The sequence below is a fragment of the Vigna umbellata genome, chromosome 5 (genome assembly GCF_029865625.1).
Source record: "Vigna umbellata cultivar VRB3 chromosome 5, Vumbellata_1.0, whole genome shotgun sequence".
NCBI lineage: Eukaryota > Viridiplantae > Streptophyta > Magnoliopsida > Fabales > Fabaceae > Vigna > Vigna umbellata.
The window spans coordinates 18817300-18840225 of NC_142169.1; the positions used below are offsets into that span (position 1 = coordinate 18817300).

At 33.0% G+C, this 22926-nt stretch overlaps 2 protein-coding genes across 2 annotated transcripts in view; both read left to right on the forward strand.

The window, feature by feature from the left end:
• Window positions 1-6895, forward strand: part of LOC124839179 (protein RRP6-like 2) — a 30027-nt gene extending 23132 nt beyond the window's left edge. Inside the window, exons 10-14 of the mRNA XM_088116082.1 lie at window positions 3642-3729; window positions 3833-4005; window positions 5337-5549; window positions 5678-5773; window positions 6111-6895. Coding sequence (XP_087972208.1) covers window positions 3642-3729; window positions 3833-4005; window positions 5337-5549; window positions 5678-5773; window positions 6111-6374 — 834 coding nt within the window. The 3' untranslated portion in view covers window positions 6375-6895. The remainder of the gene's footprint in view (window positions 1-3641; window positions 3730-3832; window positions 4006-5336; window positions 5550-5677; window positions 5774-6110) is intronic.
• Window positions 6896-9346: 2451 nt separating this feature from the next.
• On the forward strand, window positions 9347-15336 carry LOC124839181 (uridine/cytidine kinase UKL1, chloroplastic). The gene is made up of 14 exons (XM_047314922.2): window positions 9347-9583; window positions 9670-9761; window positions 10514-10583; window positions 10667-10785; window positions 10866-10962; window positions 11721-11800; window positions 11987-12181; window positions 13186-13269; window positions 13350-13410; window positions 13603-13663; window positions 13902-13995; window positions 14085-14157; window positions 14644-14726; window positions 14828-15336. The coding sequence occupies exons 1-14, from the start codon at window positions 9418-9420 to the stop codon at window positions 14972-14974; spliced, it is 1422 nt and encodes a 473-aa protein (XP_047170878.1). The 5' UTR covers window positions 9347-9417; the 3' UTR covers window positions 14975-15336.
• The last annotated feature ends 7590 nt before the right edge of the window (window positions 15337-22926 follow it).

Genomic DNA, 22926 nt, shown 5'->3' on the forward strand with positions numbered 1-22926 from the left:
TTTGCGTTGATGAATTGATTGAATGTTTGATTTGTATGAGCATGTCTCCACGAATGCTATGAGACAAGATGGGCAGGTCCCCATGATTGCTATGGGTTTGGGTAGGTCCTCATGACTGCTATGAGATGGGAAGGTCCTCATGATTACTACAAGGTTTAAGCAGGTCCCCATGACTGCTATGGTGTCTGAGCAGGTACCCATGACTGCTACGGTGTTTGAGCATGTCTCCATGAATGCTATGAGTGTGTGCATCTCCGCATGAGTGCTTCTAGATATCTAAGATGATGTCTTGAGGCGAGTAGAGCTAGGGCCAGAGTGCCATAATCTATTGAATGATGTATTATGATATATGTGATATTTTGATAATTCTGATTGCAGTCTTTGTTATATTAGCATACTCTTGTGTTTGGTTGTGGTTTTCACTTACAATGATTGTATATATGCATGAGAGCATTGGAGCAAATGATGAAGCCGGTTTGGCTGCATAACAAGGATAGACAAGTGGAGAGTGGGATGATTCCGGTCTAGCAATTTAGTTTATAATTTTCTTTTATTCATGTCACTCAAATTTACTATATAAAGACAATTGATTTTGTTTTCCCAGTTTCAATAAAGGTCTTAAGATTTTACTAAAATTTATGTATTTGTTTATAAATAAATGGCTTTAAAAGTGTTAAGAAAAATTGGGATGTTACAAATCTGGGTAACCTAGCCATGTTCTCAGAATCACAATTTTCCTCAGAATCCTACAATTTTGGATGGTGTTGAAAAATGACGATAATTGTGGTCATTCGTAGCACATTAGTTGTGGCCACTTTTAGGGTGGTGGTTACTTTTGTTAGAATATGCTTAGAATAGGCTTTATTGAAAAGCTGTTTTGAGTTGTAGCTATCTGGATCTAGTGTCCTAGAGGTGTCTATCGATCCCGCTCTGCTTGTCCTTGTTCTATCCAGTGAAGAAAATGTTGGCTTACCACTATATGCAACTGGCCATTACAGTTTGATTTCGTGACCACCATATTTGGAGCTTCTCTCCAAGCAACAAGGCAGAAACTGTCTCACGTACACCCACATGCAGCCTCTTTATCATGCGTCTCAAACAACCGTTGCCTGTGCACTGCTTTCCAACCACTAGAGAGCCATTGTGTTGCTGTGCTTGGGTTCATTGTCCTCTCTATGTTCCATTCCAACCCCTATTTGTCCCTTTTGTGAGGGTTGGTTGTTTGGCTCCCTTTTTGGCCTTATAGAGTTCTCATTATACCCTTCTTTTCTGGTCAGAAATGGCTGCTGATTCCACCAAACTGTTTTTTCAGTTTCTCGCATCATTACGTTAGAAAAGCTTAATGGGAGAAATTGTCTTGGGAAGCATTTGTTGAGCATTGGTCAAGGGTTTCATGATCACTTGGAAAAAGATGTCAATGAGATCTCGTCAAAAAAAGTACTGCACAATAGCAAAAGTTAGACTTGCAACTTTGTGCTCTGTTGTGGCAAACTTTGGAACCCAATAACTGGGAATCCTCATAACTTTCAAATCATGCACAACCTTTTAGAAGAAGGCCCAGAGTTTTTATGCAAGTGATATACAGTGGCTGTATGGTTTTTCCCACAAGCTAACATTTAAACAAACAAATCGCAAAATGATGACTTTTATTGTTGAAGGTCAATATGCTTCTGAAGAATTGAAGATGTTAATTGAAGCTAATACCCTTAAAGTAATTAAAAAGGTTGTGGGAGTAGAAGATGACTTGGTGGTAGGGAACATTCTCAATGCACATATTTGGCAAAGAATGGGTCATGTCCAGAAAATTTCTTCTCCATGAACTTCCTAACTAGACAACCAATATCTCAAAATTTGTGGTTCTTGGAAAGTTTTTTGACAAGGAATATCAAGAATATTTAAGATTGAAATCTAACAGCCTACCACAACCATCTACAAATCTCAGTTTGTCAAAAACTTGGATTTCACAATTTGTAGAAAGTCAAAGTTCATGGATAATTGACTCGTGCTTTTGATGATATTTCTAGTAATACCTCTTTGTCCTCTTTCTTTTCTTTTCCTAAAAATTTTCATCTCATAACCTTGGTCAATAGATATGCAAAATATGTGCATTGTGAATTAGTCGAGCTTTCTTTTCTCCTTCCACAAACATAAAATTTGTTCTCCTTGTTGGTGTATGTCCCTTCAATCTTATTTCCTTAAGTCAATTAACCAAGTTGTCAATGAAAGAATGATGTGAACTTTTGTCTGTCTCAATGAAATGTTAGATATTATTAGTCATAATATCTAACAATATCTTATATTTACTATATTTATGTGTATTTGCCATATTTTCCCTGTATGATTCTTCATTATAAAATATATTACCCTACAAGGGAGATTAACCCTATACCTAGTTTTCATTATATTCAACTTGATATCTAGAGTTTAGGTTCTCTGTTTTTTTTTTTCATCACAACTGTCATTGCACTGCAGCCACCGCCAGAGTCACTACTGTTGTCGCCAGTTACAATTCAGGCTACCGGCAGCCTGCTCATCTCGACCAAGCGACCACCACGCTGTTGAGATCATCGTTCTACCATTCACTTTTCTTTAAAACAAATGTTTTGTGCTTACACTAATTGTATTCAATGTCTTTATGGTGTTTGTCACTATCTTCTCACTATTGCTGCTCCTTGAAGTCATGGCCCAATGGCTGAATATTTGGTAAAATTCATGCTCTTCTTCACGACTTTAATGAGGTATTACCTCCTGCCTGTACTCCCACCCAAGAACTAGAGGAATGGTCAAAGTTCTTTAGCTTGTCGGCATTACGTAGACTTATTGATGAATATTCCTATGTCTGTGATGAGATTTTAGGTTCCCCTGTTGTGTCCAATTTTACTTCTACTTGTTCCATCCTTTTGTGTGTGCCCAATAAACACATCATTGATATAGCTGCTTCCTCCAATGATTCCTTTGCTTTGGCATCTCAACCTAATGATCACAATCGCAAGCCAGGAAAGGGTCTTCACAAGTGTGACCAATGTCACAAGCTAGGCTACAAGATTGACAGGTGTTATGCATTACATGGTTGTTCTTCTTGATCTGTTGCAGTTGTCCAAACTAATCCTCCCTCACAATCATCTATTGTGGATCTTACTTCATCTTCTATTGCAGGCAAATATGTTATTTTCAATGAATTTCTCAAATGATATAAGGATCATCAAAACTCTAGTTCCAAACTTGGCATATACAATTTGTATACTCCAGTTTAAGGGGAAGTTTCAGAATAGGCATTATTTGAGAAACTGTTTTTGGTTGTACCTATCTATACCTAGGGTCTAGAGGTGCCTTTATTTTTTCTATTCTTTTGTCTATCTCTTCAGATTGATCTAACAGATTCTATATATAAATATAAGAACCTAAGAGAGTCTTGTACAAACTCTGAAATATATTATCTTTTTATTTTTCTCAAGTACTTTGTGTAGTAATATGGTTTAGATGGAGCATATATTTCTTGAGCAGTCTTTGCCTTGTGAGTTAACTTTTATGAGGGTGAAGTTAGGTCTAAAGTCCAGATTCTAAGACATATAGCTGCTTCTGCGTCAGATTTCTGTATGATTCACAACCATTATATTTCATATGAACTGCATGTCTCACAGGGGCTCTGGGAATGGCGTGATGGTCTTGCACGTGCAGATGATGAGGGGCCTGGTTATGTATTGCCAAATAAAATTATTCTTGAAATTGGTAAATGAAATTTATGTAGACTTCTTCTCTATTGTCTTCTGTTTAATACGCAGTACTTTTGCACAGCAAACAACAATTCAGTTTTTGTTTTCCCATTTCAAAGCTAAGCAGATGCCTGTCATTATAAGCAATTTACGGAGAATAGTAGGAAGGTCAAAGCTCCCATATGTTGAGCGCAGCCTTGATGTCATTGTTAACATTGTCAGACATTCTATGCAAAATGCTGCTGCCTTTGAAGAGGCTGCACTACGTTTGAAGGAAGAACATGCGGCAAGTGTAAGTAGTATGTTGATCGGTTGAAACCTTGCTGAATGATGCATTATTTTTCTGTAGCATGTCTGCTTGGTAATTAATAGTGATTTGCATTGTTTTGAATAAATATTCTCGGTAATTTATCCTTTGCACTTATTCTTAATTATTAAGGGATCAAGATGAACTGGAATAATGTGACTTGCCACATCAAGCTGTATGCTGCTGACTGTTATCTTACTGTAGCACAAAAATAGTACCAATAAGAAAATAAAAATTGTTAGACTCAGGAGATTGCATGCACAAATAGGGATAATTTTATTAATAATATTTCTGAGCAAAACCAGAATTAAAGGACAAATCCATAAATACAGGCCTAAGCCCTAACTGAGTTCTCTTAAGCACACTTTCAAATTCATAAACAACCTGCCTCATAACTGTCAGGCATAAAGATGTCAATAACTGCCTCATAATTTAAACAGTAACGACACTCTTCTGACATTAAATAATAATTGCTTCATGAAGAAATAACTATCTATTGTCACATATGAAAGCAATTGCCTCGTACATATATTGTAGCCGCCTTCTGTAACTGCTTCATATTTTTTGGTTCTAAAATGGATGAAGTTAATCATTGGTACTTCTAACATTAAGTTGACTGGATCTGGTGATGTGATATCAATAAAATTATGAACATAGTTCCAATTGAACTTGGTTGGGTTTTAGTTGGTGTAGTTGGATTAAGCTCTTTATCTTTTCTCATTTTGCGTTCACAATAATTTATAACAAAAAGAATAATGAGATAGTTTGTGAAAAGGGAAAGGTTTGAATTGAGCAAATCCACACAGCTATCTGATTTACATCTTTTAGAATATTTTATAGTTGTCTGTCCTGTAATTTCTTCGAATTACTTTTTCTCCTGTGTATTTGGCAGAGGAAAGAAATAAGATGAAACTAAATAGGTAGAGGGAAAATAAATGAGAAATAAAGGGAAAAGTAAAATTGTTTATTTAAATAGAACTAGGGAAGAGACGAGGAGAAAGATGCTGAGATGACTAGAAATAGATGGGAAATAGATGAGAAATAAAGTGAAAAATAAAGTTGTTTAGGTGAAGAGAACTAGAGAAGAGATGGGGAGAGAGATATAGATATTACTATTAATAGATGAGAAATAGTATTACGGGTCCCTCACCAATATTAACTATTTCTTTATCCATCTTCACCATCCTCTCAACCTACAAGCCACCCTACTGTGTAGTGCCTTACCAGCTTCCAAAGTAGTATTGTATGACTGTTTTCCTTTGGTTTTAGTTACTGGTTTTTTACATGTTGATAAATTGTATATGATCATGATACAGTTGTCAAATGTAGTACCCATTAAGGATGGAACTGAAGTACCTCAGACGCAAAACTTAAAGATTGGAGGCGCAGCAACAGAAAGCATTGGAGTTGAAAATGACACCTGTATTGATATCTCGGAGAATTGTTTTTCTCCTGACCTGGAGGAGGAATGTTTTCAGCATGAAGATAAAGATGGACAAGGAAAAGTTATTGCACTCTCTACAGCGAAGGTTGTAAAGAAAAAAAAATATCCAACCTCTTTCAATGCTATTCTAACATGGATAAAACAAAACTAAAGTGAAAAAGAGCTATTTCAATGTCTTTCCAATCAATATAATCCTCGCTAATTGATCGATAGGGCAATGGAGAGGTGCTAAAACTGCCTACTGGAGCTATTGATGCTCCACTTCTGGGCTATCCAATGTCAGAATGGAAGCCACGCCCCGACAAAAAGGTGAGCTTGTGACAAATATTTCAAAGGATGTCTGTTTTGATAAGGTTGTGTTGCTTTTCCTTTTTGGCTGTAAGTTTCAATTTTAGCATTCTTGAAATTACTTATGTTTTAGAAATTATTATTATTACTACTACTATTTTCGACAAACAACAAATAGCAAGCCACGTTTGTTTTTTTTACTGCTAAATAAGCTAATTTAAACGTGTACAGTGTCTTCTGGTGAGCCTTATACTCAATTATTTAATGATGCATGCATGATTACTGTAGCTTCTAAATTTATATTTCGACCACTTTCTCTGCAACTATTATCAACTCTGCTTTCTGTGTTGGTTCTTAGGTCAAGGAGGAGATCAAGCTAGAACAGATTGAACCATCGGACAATCTTCCATCCCTTTTTGTTTTGGACAATAGTGAGAAGCTAAAACTAGCATCTGAAAAATCAGACCCACAGAAGAAACCCGTTTCAGGTTCAGTTTCTACCTGCTCCCCTGTTGGGGTTGTAACGGTAATGTCTGATTCAGACTCGGAGGATACGCCGCAGCTAAAGAACTCCAACAACTACCCAGGAAAAAATTCTCTTGTGCCCAGGAAAAGAAGATAAAATATGAGCCAAGGTCTCAGTCTGAATTTTTATCAAATCTTGTGACATTGTTTTCAGAAACAACTTAAATAGAGAGGAGCTGGAGACAACCGAAGAAGAATCCAGTGGCTTTTTAGCAGCTTTCTTTTGACGTTGAAGTGGAAAGGAGACATGTCTCCCTTTGGAAAGGACATAGAAAATGCATTTTACCAGAGCGAACGTGACTCTAGCAAAATCAAAAACTTCAACCCTAAACGTGGGGAAGAAGCAGTGATTTTTTTGACAAAGTAATTGCTGCGAGGTAGATGTTGGGTGTTTTCAGCTTCTGGGATGCAAGGGCAGCATTTGGGTGATTAACTGAAATTAGGTTGCAGCATTATCTTCCATTTACAGAGAAAAACTGGTGTTGCCATTATCGGTATCTTTGAATAGTAATGAAAAATATGAAAAACAGCTATATTTCGTTTTGCAGTTCAAATCTAGATAGATGACATTATCTTGTACAGAAAACAAGTTATTAAAATACAGACGCTTTTCATGTATTTTGTTTCTAACCAAAGAAAAATGTATTAAAACTTAAAGTTGCTTTCAAAAAGATGAATTAAAACTATTTTCACAAAAATAAATATCAATTTAATTTATAACAATCTTCTGTAATCTTCTTTTATAAAGATTTCAAATAGAATATAATTTCTACTGTATCATCCTACTAATTAGTATGTTATGACAATAATAGAATGAACTCTTACATATGGCTATGTAAGTTTTGTAGAGAGAATAAAAAAGTAAATTAGTTTTAACCCTTACAGTTAAATATTAACAATTAGAATACTAAACATTTTTGTGTTTCAAATAATAATAAAAAAATATTCAAACGACATTGTTAGAAAATTGAAGTGTGTGGAAAATATAAAAAGCATATTGCTAATACAAATTTTATTGTATTTTACAAAGCTCTGATATTTACGATGTAATAATTGTGCATCAAAAGTTAACACTAATTATAAACTACATATTTATCTGAGCGATGTGCTGTTTCCTTAATATATATATATATATATATATATATATATATATATATATATATATATATATATATATATATATATATATATATATATATATATATATATATATATATATATATATTTATTTATAAAAAGTTTTAAGGTTTAAATGTGATTTCGATAGAATCAATGTGTTTTCCATGCTAGTTCCACAACTTTTTTACATTGTCTTTTGTGATTATAAAGTTGAAAATTATTATTGAATGTGACGCGTTAATTAGTTATGTGTTGAATGGAAAATTAAGTGATCATTTTGAATGGTATGATTAAGGAATAATTTTGAATGGTATAATATCGACAATTAATATTTAAAAAATCTTTTAAGATATATAAAATACGATATTTATCTATTTTAAATGAATGTCAGAGACAAATGATTTCAAAGTTTTGGAGGATATATTTTTTTACAGAAACTAAAAGCAAAATTTAATTACATTTTATTTAGACTAAAAACAATAATTTACAATTTTAAACAAACTAAAGTTAAATAAATAAAGTTTTACAGAAACCAGAGTAAAAAAACATTTAATTGAAAATTTAGTTACTTCATTAGTTTTTGTACATGTACAAACTTTACTTGTTATTTTTATATTTAAAAATGATTCATTATATAGTCGCCATAAATATTAGAAGTGTAGACACTAAAATGTAGAGTTTGTTATGATCCATCTTTTAAAAACATTTAACGATTGTTAGAGGTATTAAGTTGTTTCTTGAGAATTTTAGCCTGAGATGTTGAATATGTTTTTTTAACCAAATCAATTCGATTCAGCCTCAGTACTTGAGCGAGCAATTATACACTGTTTGCGAGACTATTAAGAAATCAAATTTGGACGAAGGAAGATAGCAGAAGCTAAGGTAGATTTTCTGTCATCAACATCACACATGGACGTTATTGAGAAAGGAGTATGCGAAGACCATAGGAAGTAGTGCTATTAAGATATATGAGGTTCTCCATTTTAGCTTCTCAAACCATTGTCTAGGATTATGTTTCAGACCTTTCTTCTTAAGTTGTTACTTTAGTTTGTGTGATTAGATGCATTAAATATAGTATAGTGAATAGTGTACAGAAAAATTGCTACAAACAAAAACTGAAAACGTAAAGTTCAAGAAATTTAAATACAGAAAAATGAATTACAAAAGATCAAACAAAAACTGATAAAATAAATTTACGACAGCAGTAATCTAAATTGCTACAAACATCATTGTTGATTTTGTCGGTATCTTATTCGCGATATGTTTACACCACTTTGAGATCTAAACATAAGTATTTATATATAAAATATAAAAACAAGTTACACTAGAAGGATGGTTAAACGAAGAAAATATTAAAGACTATTTTTTTTTCTGTCTCATAGAGAACCATATAAAGAAACTAAACATTTTTCAACTTTTAGGAATTAAAACCTTTAAACGGTTAGATATTTATCTATGCGTCGAACATAAGCTATAACACAAAAGCAAACACACTTTAGATGCCTTTCATATTCGTTTTTATACTTTTACAAGTTTTTGTTAAGTAGTAAATTAACAAAGTTCTAAACATAATCCACCAAGTTTTAACATTTGAAAATAAGAGCAAATACGTAAATTAAAAATACTATGATTACCATAAATGAATATAAAACAAAAAAATATTTAAAACAAATAAAAAATGTGAAAGATAAATTTAACTAAATTATAAGAGTAATAGTATACTGAGACATTTTTACTTTCATTTCACATGAAATATAATAATAAAATAGTAATAAAAGTGTAAATATTTGTAATTTTTTAACTATATAAAAAGTAAATAAAAATAATATAGTTTTTAGGTGCGTCAAATAATATTTTTGAAATTATAAGTATATTAAAAAGTTATGCATTCGTAACAGTTTTCGATAAGATGAAGTGATAAAAAAAAAATAAGAGTCTCTTTCAGGCAAAGGCTGCAACATAAAAAGGGAACAGAAGCTGTGACCAACCAACAAAAAGGACCTTACACTGAAAAACCCACAATGCCTGAAGAAACGACGTCGATTGACTACGTCATGGAGGCCGCATCCGGGGCCCACTTCTCCGGCCTTAGACTCGACGGCTTGCTACCTTCCTCCGCCACCGCCTCCGCCGCTCCTGATTCAACCCTAGCCCCGGATTCCCACCCCAATCGCCCTTTCGTTATTGGTTATTATTCTTCCTTTTCTCCGCACTTTTCCTTCTTTCAGTGTTTCAATTCCAAAATTAAGCGAATGCGATTCACGTGTGTGTAGGAGTTTCCGGAGGTACTGCCTCTGGGAAAACCACTGTCTGCGACATGATCATTCAGCAGCTTCACGATCACCGCGTCGTCCTAGTCAATCAGGCACGCTTTCATTCTCTTTCCATTTTTTTTTAATTTAAATTTATAATAATAATTATTATTTAATTGATCTTTTGTTTAAAACCGTAGAGTAAACAATAGAGTTTCAATTAAGTAACAAATTATGTTTGTTGACAAATGATAAAGAGATGTGCCAAACCTTTCTTTTGATTTTGTCATGATGTTGAAGTGATAAAATGTAAGATGGGAAACTTCACTATTATCAAGAATTTTAAATAATCTTTATGTAAAAATCAAGTGAAAGAAATAGAGGGACTGTTATTTTTGTTTCAGAAACTATGAGAGACTGTCCTAATATCCTTGCAATCAGTATTACTGTCATTTTAGTTCTCAAGATATACAGCTCACTTTCGTTATACTTCCTCCGTTCCAAAACAGTGTTGTACAATAGCTATTTCAGCAATTTAGTTCTGTTCCGAAACTATAGTTGTTTTTCAAATCTAAGCTACCCTTATTAAAACATTAAATTTTACAAAAATGCTATATTCAATACGGGTATTTTAGTCTATAGATGTAATAGTTAAGGTTTTCCTGATTATACTAAGCTAAAATAACTATAGGTTTGGAATGGAATGAGTAGTTCCTGAACTGTCATTATATTTTAGTAGTAAATACTGCATTTTGGATTTCAGGAATTTATTTGACATTTTTTTATTTTATTTCAGAGACTAGTACTAGACGCTTTCCAATTTTGGGCACTAAAATAATTTACTTTTTTTTGTTTGTATGTATAGGACTCCTTTTATCGTGGGCTGAGACCGGAAGAGTTGGAACGTGTTCATGAGTACAATTTCGATCACCCTGGTAATTTTCATTTCCGTTTAAACTCACTGGTTGACTTGAACGAGTTTAGTTTAGTTCACTCAGTGGGTTCAGTTTCTTTGTAGATGCTTTTGACACCGAGCAGTTGTTAGAGTGCATGGGGAAACTCATTAGTGGCCAGGGCGTGCACGTTCCCATCTATGACTTCAAGAAACATCAGCGTTCTTCTGATAGTTTTCGCCAGGTTTCAACCCAAAAGAATGATGTCATTTTGTTTTTGGTTTGTTAGGATTTCTTTTAGTTGAGATGGAGCTCTTTGCTTAGGTTAATGCCTCTGATGTGATTATATTGGAGGGGATTCTTGTATTCCACGATCAGCATGTGCGGGATCTCATGAACATGAAGATCTTTGTAGACACAGGTTTGTATCTTAATCATTCAACAACATTAGTCATATGAAAGGTTTTAAAATGCAGTTGTGTTGCAGTGATGCAATCTTTGATGTTGTGGAACATTGTGGATAAATTGTCTGCAATTGTGGATGTAATGTGGTTGTGGAGAGTCTGAAAACCTTAATTTTAATCTCAAAATTGCGGTTGTAGTTAGTTTTTCAAAACATAGTTGACATGGAAGTTTACAAATTGTTTTTGAAAAACAATGTGGAGCTATAGTTACTAATTAATTGTGTTGTGCTTCTGTGGATGCTTGGTAAAATAAACACTGGAAGGCACTTCTTAAGAATATGAAAGAAAAAAACTTCTAAAAACAACTAATGCACAGCATAGTTGCTGAGACTGTAGAAATGGTCAATCAATGAGTTTTATTGTTTCATTATTACAGCAAAGCATGGTGTTTTTTGTTTTTAATTGGATGGACTATATAGATGGTTTCTTGGACAATATGTAGAGGGGAAGAGTAGACTACATTGCATTCTTCATATTCCTATGGAAATATAACTTTCCCTCTCCTCTTCAAAGGAATAAAACTTAAGTAAAAACAAGGTATAACTGCTTTTCTTTGGCACGAACAATACCTTAGAATCGGATGCTATATTCCGTTTTTCGCATTTCCTGGAATAAAATTGCAAATGTTGAAACATACTATTAGATTAATATTTTATATGATAATGGAAGTTCCAAGCTGTGTCTAATTTCATCATTTGTTATTAACTACTTACAGATGCTGATGTGAGGCTTGCTCGTAGAATTAGACGTGACACAGTTGAGAGGGGCAGGGATATAAACTCTGTTCTTGAACAGGTATGACCAACGCTTTAATTGGCAAGCATGGCTTTACAGCAGCTGCCTTATAATGACAGCACTTCTATCAATTTTATCTTTTTGAGAAAGTTTCATGTGTGAACAGAGAGAATTTCGTAATCCCCATGATGTGTTATCACTAACATTATATATTTACCCGTAACTGCTTGTAATGCTGTTTTGCAGTATGCAAAATTTGTTAAGCCTGCATTTGATGATTTTGTTCTACCATCAAAAAAGTATGCTGATGTGATCATTCCTCGAGGAGGTGATAATCATGTAGCCATTGATTTGATCGTGCAACATATTCGGACAAAGCTTGGTCAACATGATCTATGCAAAATATATCCAAATGTCTATGTTATTCAGTCTACGTTCCAGGTATCCTTAAACATAGCTTGTCATTTTTTATTTTTCTTTCTCCACTTCTAATGATTTTAAATTTGGGGAAACATTCAGTGACACATTCATACTTCTCACACAAATAGATTAGTTACTTAATGAACCATAACAAACCCTTGGTATCAGTTTTTTATTGTTGGTGAAATTAAAGTGGAAAATTATCCAGTTTTACATTTTGCGGATCATAGGAATTATTATTTCAATGAAACCAAGTACTTTGTTTCATTATGAATGTCCAAGAAAGAAATAAGAATTATTTTGACAAGATATAGCATGAAGATATTCTTTCTTTTATTTGAATTTGGATACATGCCAAATGACACCATTTGATCCATGGAGCTAGTTGACCTCACCTAGTAGGATGCGACTCTTAGTTGTATTCAAATTCAAATTGGGATATATATATATATATACACACAGTAAAGAAATGATGCAAATGCATAGGCTATACACTAAAAATGGGGGAAAACTAGAAGGTAGTAAGAGGTGTTGGTTTGATAGAGGAATCATTAGATACTTGTAGGCTTTAGAAAGGAGCCCATTCTTGGGGAGGTAGACCATCTTCTTGGTTATTAGAGTGGAGAAACAAATGCAGCTTCATCTTAGCAAAAATGAGGGGAGACAAGAAAGATCGGGAATTTCTCCTTGATAAAACAGATGCGAAGACATGATGAGTACCAAGACTTGAAAATGATATGGACCCACTTATGAAACCTCTTGTACCACGAAAGCATGATGGGTGGCCACCCTAGATCTATGGGTATATTGGACATATATGTCTGATTGCCTTTGAGAGTGTTGGTGTAAGACTAGAGACCAATATTTTATTTTGACCAGATTTGCTTATTTTTGTATCTTGCTTTTTATTCAATACTTATATGTTGCATTTCTTTGATTATGTGTTTCTTTAAATATGATAAAGTCCTTAACTGAAAATTCAATATTTTACTTGGTACTTTGTTGGCTATGGTTATACATTTCAGATAAGAGGGATGCATACATTGATTAGGGACCGAGACATATCAAAGCATGATTTCGTGTTTTATTCAGATCGTCTTATACGCCTGGTACTGTATGATTTATAGCTCTGCTGAATTTCTTTCCTCCATGGGTTTTTAGTACTTAGTTCGTGAGATTTGGTTATCAGGTTGTTGAGCATGGTCTAGGTCATCTGCCTTTCACCGAAAAGCAAGTGGTTACTCCCACAGGTAATCATCATATGTCAATGTTCTCAGTTTTTTCAGTTTTTATGTTCAGTATAACTCTTGTTTTTTGGGGAATAAGATTTATGCTTTGTGAATTGCGACATGTATGGTAAAGAAGTAGCAGATCACCTGTAGTTCACTAATGGAGGTTTATCTTGACAACCATAATTAACTGAAGTGAGGTTCGTATTGCAGGATCTGTCTATACTGGTGTTGATTTCTGCAAAAAGTTGTGTGGTGTTTCAATTGTACGAAGGTGAGCATTGAATCAGGTATTAATTTTGGCGAGTGAAGTGTAAATCACAGTATTTTTAGAAATGCAATGATGGAACTAAGTACAGTTCCCTTGTTTGATTAGATTAATGGTCTCAATTTTCATATGGTTGTGTATATAGTTCAGCAAACATTGAGACTCTAGTAGTACTAAAACTGGAGTTATTCACTTCAAGACTCTGTTCCTGGACTTATTGTTCTACATTGTTTTTGGATTATAGTGGTGAGAGCATGGAAAATGCACTTCGTGCATGTTGTAAAGGCATTAAAATTGGTAAAATTCTGATTCACCGGGATGGAGACAACGGAAAACAGGTAAATGAATTATTTGGAATTAGACATAGATGTATACGTTCTTTACTGATGTTGGTTTTCAATGGTAAACCCTTTGCTTCTCTGAGCAGCTTATATATGAAAAGCTTCCCAAGGATATTTCAGAACGGCATGTTTTGCTTCTTGACCCGGTCCTGGCCACAGGTTAAGACTTGGAATCTTCTCCCGCCATTTGTTTTTCCATTTTATATTTCAAAAGCCATTTTTTCTTGAAATTCGTAGTGGCAGCAGTTAATGCTCAGGATTTTATTTGCATTCTTTGAATTGTTGGGAAGAAATCGTGTTAATGTGTTGATAGAATAGTTAAGTTGTACATTATGTTACGGTATGGATGGTATCTGTTAATATGGTAATACTATTTTGTTGGGAATCAGGGATATGGTAATGATGATATAAGTAAATATAATTGACTTTGTTGTAGAAGAGACGTAATTCTATTTTGCTAGATACAGCATGAGGAACCCGTGAAAGTTCTGACCTACTAAATTGCTTCTTAACTACTATTTTGGGATGGCCCACTTGTACTAGTCTAGCAGTCCACTGATGATTTTCTTAAGACCTTCTCTTGTATTGTTAATATCTTATGTGTTCGTTGTTGATAAATAGATCATCAATAACTTCCATTTTTAGGTAACTCTGCCAACCAAGCAATTGAATTACTCATTCAGAAAGGAGTACCAGAAAACCACATTATATTCCTGAACCTCATTTCTGTGAGTTAATTCCGATGCCTTTATTGCTGATATAATATGTTATTTGATTATCATTTCACACTGTTTACATACACGGATCTTATGGGCCTTTTTGCATACAGGCTCCTGAGGGAATCCATTGCGTGTGTAAAAGGTTTCCGTCATTGAAGATTGTAACATCTGAGATTGATGTTGAACTGAATGAAGAGTACCGTGTTATCCCAGGATTAGGTGAATTTGGTGATCGCTACTTTGGCACCGATGATTGATCCTGCAGCATGACCAAAGGTGGAGACACCTTTTCAGTAGCACCTGCCTTGATTAAGAATTCGAAAAGCAGCTCGCTACACTGTATTGAGATGCTAAAGATTCATCAAACCAGCTTTATTGTGATTTGAGGCAGCCAGTTTAACACCAATGCAAACCTACATTGACGTTGATATACAAGAATGGTTTTCATATTATTAAATGTAGATATCAGTCTTAGCAAGATGATGTCACCAAACACAAATTGCTTTGCACAATTCTGTCAATCTTGATCTGAAATTAATTATGTGGAAAAATATTCCCTAGTGATCGGTACAATCTATATATCGATATATGTAAATTGTGTGTTACTATATTTCGTACATATATATCTGGTACGTAGAAAATGAACTTAATTTAATATTAATATGACTTAAATAATTTGTCACTGTTATTTAATTTAGACCGACAAATATAACAACAGAAAAGTTTATTATCACAAAAAAAAAAAAATTCTCAAATAGCACATGATTTTATATTACTATTTAAACAAAATAACTAAAACTGAGTTGTGTAATAGGTGAACTGTAGTTTTGAGTCCTCGAAACCTTTTCAAGCTAGTCTCATGCATATAAGACTTAATTTTGGAACCTAAGCCTCTTATGTATAAGATAACATCCTTTTATAGCTGTCCCGAGAGGCTCTTGTGGGTTGTGTGCTTAGGGAGATCTTGTAACAAAGCATTTTAGAAGGTCATGATCTTATGCAGACATCTTCTACTATAAAGTGTGAGGAGATTTGTTGCTCGTTTTTCTTACTCTATTGTGCTTCTCCTTCAACTAACAACACCAAATTGAACATGTGCTCTTTGTGTTAGTATTTTCTTGGATAATGTCCTTGGTCAAATATCACATACATTAGACGGTGGTACATCATAGAGATGCATCTTATGCTAGACATTTGTGAATTGTGTCTAACTTACTTGACTTGTATTTGAAAATTTGTTTTCGATCATCACTTGTGCAAAACTATGTTGTTCTTTTGTTCATTGACCGTTGTAACATGCATTTGTTTCTTAGGAGAGACTCAATTGCATCCTTGTTCTCAGTATAATTTTACTTGTGTTAGCACTTATGGCTATATGTGTCTAATCTTCAACTACATTTAACAACATTTGTACTCATTTTTCTCTTCTACACTTGTTGTTTTTGTAAGCACAAAGTATTTTATTGTGTTTAGTAATACTCGTGTCTTATACCATACACATATGTTATTTTAGAGTGCATTTTGTCCATATAAGGTTGTGTTTGATGATTGGATACATGTTCAAATTTTGACAAAACATTGTCTAACCTTTTTTTTGTTATGACTTTTCTAAGCTTAATGTACAAGAAGAGGTCGAGGACACCTCGGCCTAAACGTTATAAGCCTAAAAGACTAGTATGTTGGAAGAGGTCAAAGGCACCGTGACATGTATATAAAGAGGTCGATGACAGCTCAGCCTAAAGAAGGCAGAAGAAGTCTCGCCTTACACCAAAGGCTTAGTACAATCACAAATTCGTACTATAACCCTACAATATGGATCCATATAAACAATATGACAGATCATGGAAAGATTGGAGATAAGTTAGAGAATCCTAAAAAAAGGTAATCCTATGAATCCTAAGCCAATGAACAAGGCTCATTCAGGTAGAATCATTTTTTACAACCTAATTATTTTACAATTAGCAATTGACTTAAGCGTTGAAGTATCTTTGCAAGCTCCCCTGCCAAGGTCATCTCGCCCTTATTGAAAGAGAACACATCAACTTGAAAAGTGAGAAGTAGAGTGGACACATGAGCTTCTTGGTATGCTTTGGCCTAATAAGAAGAATTGTGTACTTCTAGATACATCTCGACCTAGCAAGAATATTTGGTGCCTACCATAGGATCGGGTTGTATCTTCAAGCACGGTGTCCACAAGAAACATGACAAGCAATGGATGTAATAATAATGTGAACAAAGGACCAAACACTATGGCTTGAGCTGAGGAAACGAAGTGTCGAAGACACCAAGGCAATAAGGGCATTGAAGAGGATATTGGGGGACGAGGAAGAAGAGGGAGGATGACAACCTCGAACTCACTCTAAAACAATCGAGCAAGGAACAAACCAATGTACAATTGGCACAACTAACACATCCTTAATGCTCCTAAGCACAAGAAGACATCATGTCATAGATGGCATTATGGAGACGCCTCTCCCCCCGAGATGGAAGGCATTCCACATGCAAAAATATGATGACATTATTGACGCGAACAACCATATACATGCTTACCTTACCCAGCTTGGCTTGTATTCCACTAAAGACGTAGTTTTGTGCAAAGTTTTCCCCACTTCCCTTAAAGGCACAACCCTCACTTAGTTTATCAAGCTCCCCATATTCTCTATAGATTGCTACGACATTTTAGCCTCCTACTTTAGGACTTAGTTCGCCACAAGCAAACCACACCATCTCTCATCCATAACTCTTATTAACATAGACTAAGAAAAGGGAGGGTTGTTGTGAGCGTTCATGGAACGCTTCGGCAAAGTAGCACTCAACATCCCTTTCTCTCTTTTCCTTTTTACCTTCTTTTATTCTATATTTATCTTTGTGGTTAAAATAGCATCTTTCACTTAATCTATAAAACCACTAAGATTTTCTCTCTTATTTTATCTTAACTTCATTTTAAAATACCACCAACCACAAAATCTTTCTAAAACCCACGTAGCTTTCATTTTCTTCTAATTTTATTTTCATTCTTTACTTTCTACACCCCCTAACTTAATTTATGCACCATTTAATGAAGGTAAAAAGACCATTTTGTCCTGGAGCTCAAAAATACAAATAAAACAAAAGTTTCTCTTAACTCTTTTTCTTTTTAGAATTGAACACACTCATTCAATCCTAAACAACCCTTCTATCAAAAAGCGAACACATCACATTAGTAATATCACACACCCAAAACATCAAAATAACAACATATCAATCATGTATTTAACTTAATCAACCATAACATTAATTAATTAACATAGAAATTATAATTCTAAAAAGAAGCACTTAAACATTAAACATCAATTACCAACCAATAATCCCCAAGTCTCAGAACCACGTTATTTTCTAATACCACAATTTTCTCGGGTCTTACACCTCAGCTTAAGGAAGGTTGAAGAAGTCAAGCCCTATACCAAAGGCATGGATCACATATTCCTACCATAACCCTAAAGTACGGATTCACATAAACAATATGACAGATCATATAAATATTAAGGATAATTAAGTAAGTTAGGGAACCTTAAAAGAAGATAGTTCTAGGAAGCTTAGATCCAATGAACAAGACCATATAGGTACTATTTATACCCACTGGTCACGAGGTATGTCACTATAATAATTTATTGCAACCTTATTCTTTTACTACTAGACACTGATTTAAGTGTCGAAGTATCTTTGTAGGCTTTCATGTTGATGTCATCTCACCTTTATTGGAAGAGAACGCATTCAACATCTGCAATAGAGGACAAATCAACTTGAAGAGTGAGAAGTAAAGTGGACATGTAAGCTTCCTAGTACGTCTTGATCTAGCATGAAGACTTGTGTACTTCTAGGTACATTTCGGCCTAACAAAAACATTTAAGATATTATAATCGTGGACAACTTGTATTTGAAATATTGTGTTAGAAAAAGAGGTAGGCTTTGTTTAAACCAATAGGGTGTGAATTTGTTTTAAAACTTTTTTCGGATTTAAAAACTCTAAATGCACTTTTCTTGAAACTTATGAATACAAGATTTAGAATAACAATAAACTATGATAAAGATAGAAAAAAAAAACACACACACAGATTTATACTAGTTCAAATCACCATTTATTCTACATCTAGTCTCAACTTTTCCTTCATGAAAAATAGGTTCCACTAAATAACACAAAGTTTGTACAATGCAAACAAAAAATAATCTAAGCATTCTAGAGAATATCAACCTCAATCTTACATTGAATACTCAAGAGAATATTTTTCGTATTCATCCTTAACTCCCTTCAAAAGGATGTTGGTCTTATCCACTCTTTGACTATCCAAAAAGATATTTAGCCTTATCAACTCTATCCAGAACAACTTACAAAACACATTATGGAAATACTCGTTAGATTACAAAACAAAAAGAATCCTAGAAACAATCCTAAAAAGACAACGGACAAAAATTACCACAACATAAGCACTTTAAAACTTGACCACAACAAAACGTAACACTTTTAAAATCTTTCAACTATTTTGAGCACTTTAGAATTGTGTTTTTTATCTCAAAAAACAATTGTATGTCATTTTGATTAATTTCCAAAATGTTCTGTTAACAATAAAATTAATACTCCTTTTATAAAAAATTTGAAAACACAATTCGTAAAACAAATGTTCACGCATATAATTGATTATGTTAGATATCCTAACTGAAAAACACTTGCAATACTCTTAGACATAATTAATTATATGTATATTTGATATTAAGCATGCTCCTGAATTAAGCATGCTCCTCATTAAATGTCAATATAATAGATTATTAATCAATTATATAATTGTAAGAATAAAAGCTTTAAAAGCACTTCGAGAAAATATGCTAAAAATCATTTTTCATAATTTTTAAATTTTTAGAATATCCTTAACTCATTTAAACAAATTTTAAATGTTGTTTTGTGTTCTAGTGTTTCAATGGGTACCTTGTGTGAAATATTTAAATAAAAAAAAACAAAGAAACCTAAACTAAACTTGAATATTCATTAGAATATTCAAACACTGTCAAAACAACATTTATTGACAAAAACTGAATATTATCTTCAATATCAATATATTGAGTATGTATGTACCTAATAAATATGAACATTTTTATCAACAAATTGATCCTTTTGAATTTGTGTTCAATGTTTAATATTTGTATACTGGATAACTTTGTTAGACGTACGAAAACTATCTAATTTGTTATTATCAAAATATAACTGTTATAAGAATGACTTTAGATGAAAACTTTTGTATTATTGTGTCTTAACTCGTCTAGTGCTTAATATGTTCATCTTAATATGAAAAAGTAATTCTTATATGATTTTCTATCCATCTTTCTATTATAAATTAGTGCATTTATCTTGAGTGTTTTTACTTATACCTTCTTATGAAAGGTATTGTTTCTTTTTCTACAATAAGGTTAATGTAAAAATAGAAACAGAATGCCATACATAATATCATATATAATATGCTTCCCATTAATTACCTACTATGATTTAAGTATACATTCCACAATGTATTAACATAGTCATTGCTAATATTTATTCAAATATAATTAGTTTATTTAGAAGGATGTGCTTTGGAATGTGATTACCCTTAAAAGTTACTTTTATATTAGAAATAAGATCAATCATTTTGCAACGTTTCCTTTATTAATTGTTGTAACCATTAGACTGTTTGGTTGTATTCATGCACAGACAATTCTATTTTAAGTGATTTAAAATTAGTATTCATTAACATATATGTATATGTACGCATGAATATGTAATATCTAAATGAATAATCAATTTAATTTAGTCGTATTTGTTATCACCTAGACTTTTATATCATAGGGGTGGTCTAGTATTCTTACACTAGGGATTAGACCAGGACTAGAACATTTGGTTTTAACAATCTATTGTAGTTACATCAATTGTCTCATAGTATAGCCCCTCAAAATTTTGACACCTATTTTCTAAATGCATATTGACTTTTTTCTTAAAATGAAAATAAAGGAGTAATTTATTTTTTTATGTTACTAACAAGTTTAACAACATAAACAAGGAATTTATAGAAATACACCTCTCACATCTCCTTCTTTTTAACAATAATTGAAGATAATAAACTTGTTATTTTCACTTAAACATGCCAATTAAAATATAATTATTTGTCCAAGTCCACATGCTTTATATGAAATTAAAATAGGTAATACTAAAAGTTTTGGAGAAACAAATGAATACCATGAAATCATTAATGAAATAAGTTGCAACGTCTTTCTATATATATATATATATATATATATATATATATAATATGTGCATGGGAAACACATCGGCAATATACACAAGTATATCTATGTATACATTCATATATATATACATATATGTGTGCATGTATATATTTTGTATGAATAAAAAGATACAGGACCTAACTAAGCATTTATAACAAAAAGAATTAAATCCTATCAAAATGAGTTATTTGTTTGCCAAAATCATAAAGTCTTATTTATCACTAAACCAAAATCGACAAAGTTAGTTCTCCTATAACATCCATAGGATAATCAATTTGGTAGACATAGAATCTTCGTGTTATTTATCTCTAACTGTTATTTGTTCCAAAATGTACCAAATTGATTGTCTAGGTACGTCGTGATCCAATAAACATTTTATTAGACCATTTACATGTTTTATTTCATGGGTTGTTAAATCAAAATTCACAATGAATCAAATGTTAGAGAAAACAATCACAATGTTTGTTAGAATTGGGGTTGCTTAATGAATATATCACTCACCCAGTGAAATAATGAAAAAACAATATTCAAACTTATATAAGAAAAAGTAGTGTTCAATGCCCTCAACCACCATTCAGTGCTTAGAAGTGAGAGAGCTCACAGACTTCGTGGTGCTTAATGTCTAAAGTGACGCGTAGCGTCCTAGAATCCAGTTACTCTCAGGTTTGATAGCGCACAACGCCCCACAAGGTAACTCAAGACTATACTAGAGGACAAAACTTAGAAACTGTATCTAGATGCACTCAAGACTTATTCAAATGATCAAATTAATATTCTTGGCAAAGAAATTGATTTGAAAAAGATGTTTATAACTCAAATTGAATACCAATTTGCTTAATTGGTCAGGAATTCGGTCCATTAGATCAAACTAACTTCCTAAAAGCACAAACCAATGATTTCACATAATGTATATCAGATTTTAGCAAACTCATTACTAACCAAGTCCTAATTGAACAATTACATACTCCACAATGTCGGACTTACTCAAAGAACAAACTCTCTAAAATTTCACTTGTAAAAACCCCAAAATCAGTCAATAAACCATTCCCACAAAATGTCACATGTTGGACCACTAATTATAGACCAATTCCCAATCATCTCTCCAATCTATCATTAAACAAGTTCAATAGCCAAAAGACCAATCAATACATATATTCTATCATTCACAATTCATCCAAACACCAATACAATTTAACAAGCGGTCTCGACGCATTCCCTTCTCTCCCTGGCATCGTCCCACACAGAAAGTGTTGTAAAAAGCTGACAAAATAGTATTTCTTGAGGCGTGTAGAGTCACTGTCCTTAAGGACTTATCCGCGGTGTGTTGCGCAAGTCCCCCAGGATACAACAGGAACATCTCATAATTTCTGAGGATCTCAGAACTAGCAAGGAACTCTAAACAGAGTATAAGAATAACCCAGAATATTTTTAGAAAAGGAAAGAGACAAAGGATGAAACTTAAAAGAGAAGAGAATGAGAGAAGATTGATTTTTTGGTGTGTATTGGAATGAGGGAAAAGCTCTCTATTTATAGAGCTACGGAAGAATAAAGTTAATAAAAGAAAATAAAAGTCAATAATAGCAAAATAAAAAACAATAAATATTTAAACGTTGAAGTACTTAAAATTTTTGATCTTGCTCTTAAAATGTTACCATGGGAAATTAAAGAAAATATTAACGTTTCCCATTCCAAACGCTGCAATACAACGTTTTGCTTTTTCCCGTTGCCAATTAATATATATATACCAACGTTCCAAAACGTTTTCACTTTTGCAATAATAATAAAATATTATAACAATCCCCCATTATTGCAAAAGAAGTTGAAAGAAAATTCTTTGACTCAAATAGTTCAAAAACTAAAACAAAGATAAGAAACTTTTATTCTGGGTCTCATAGGATGTAATGCATAAGAGCTGGTATAC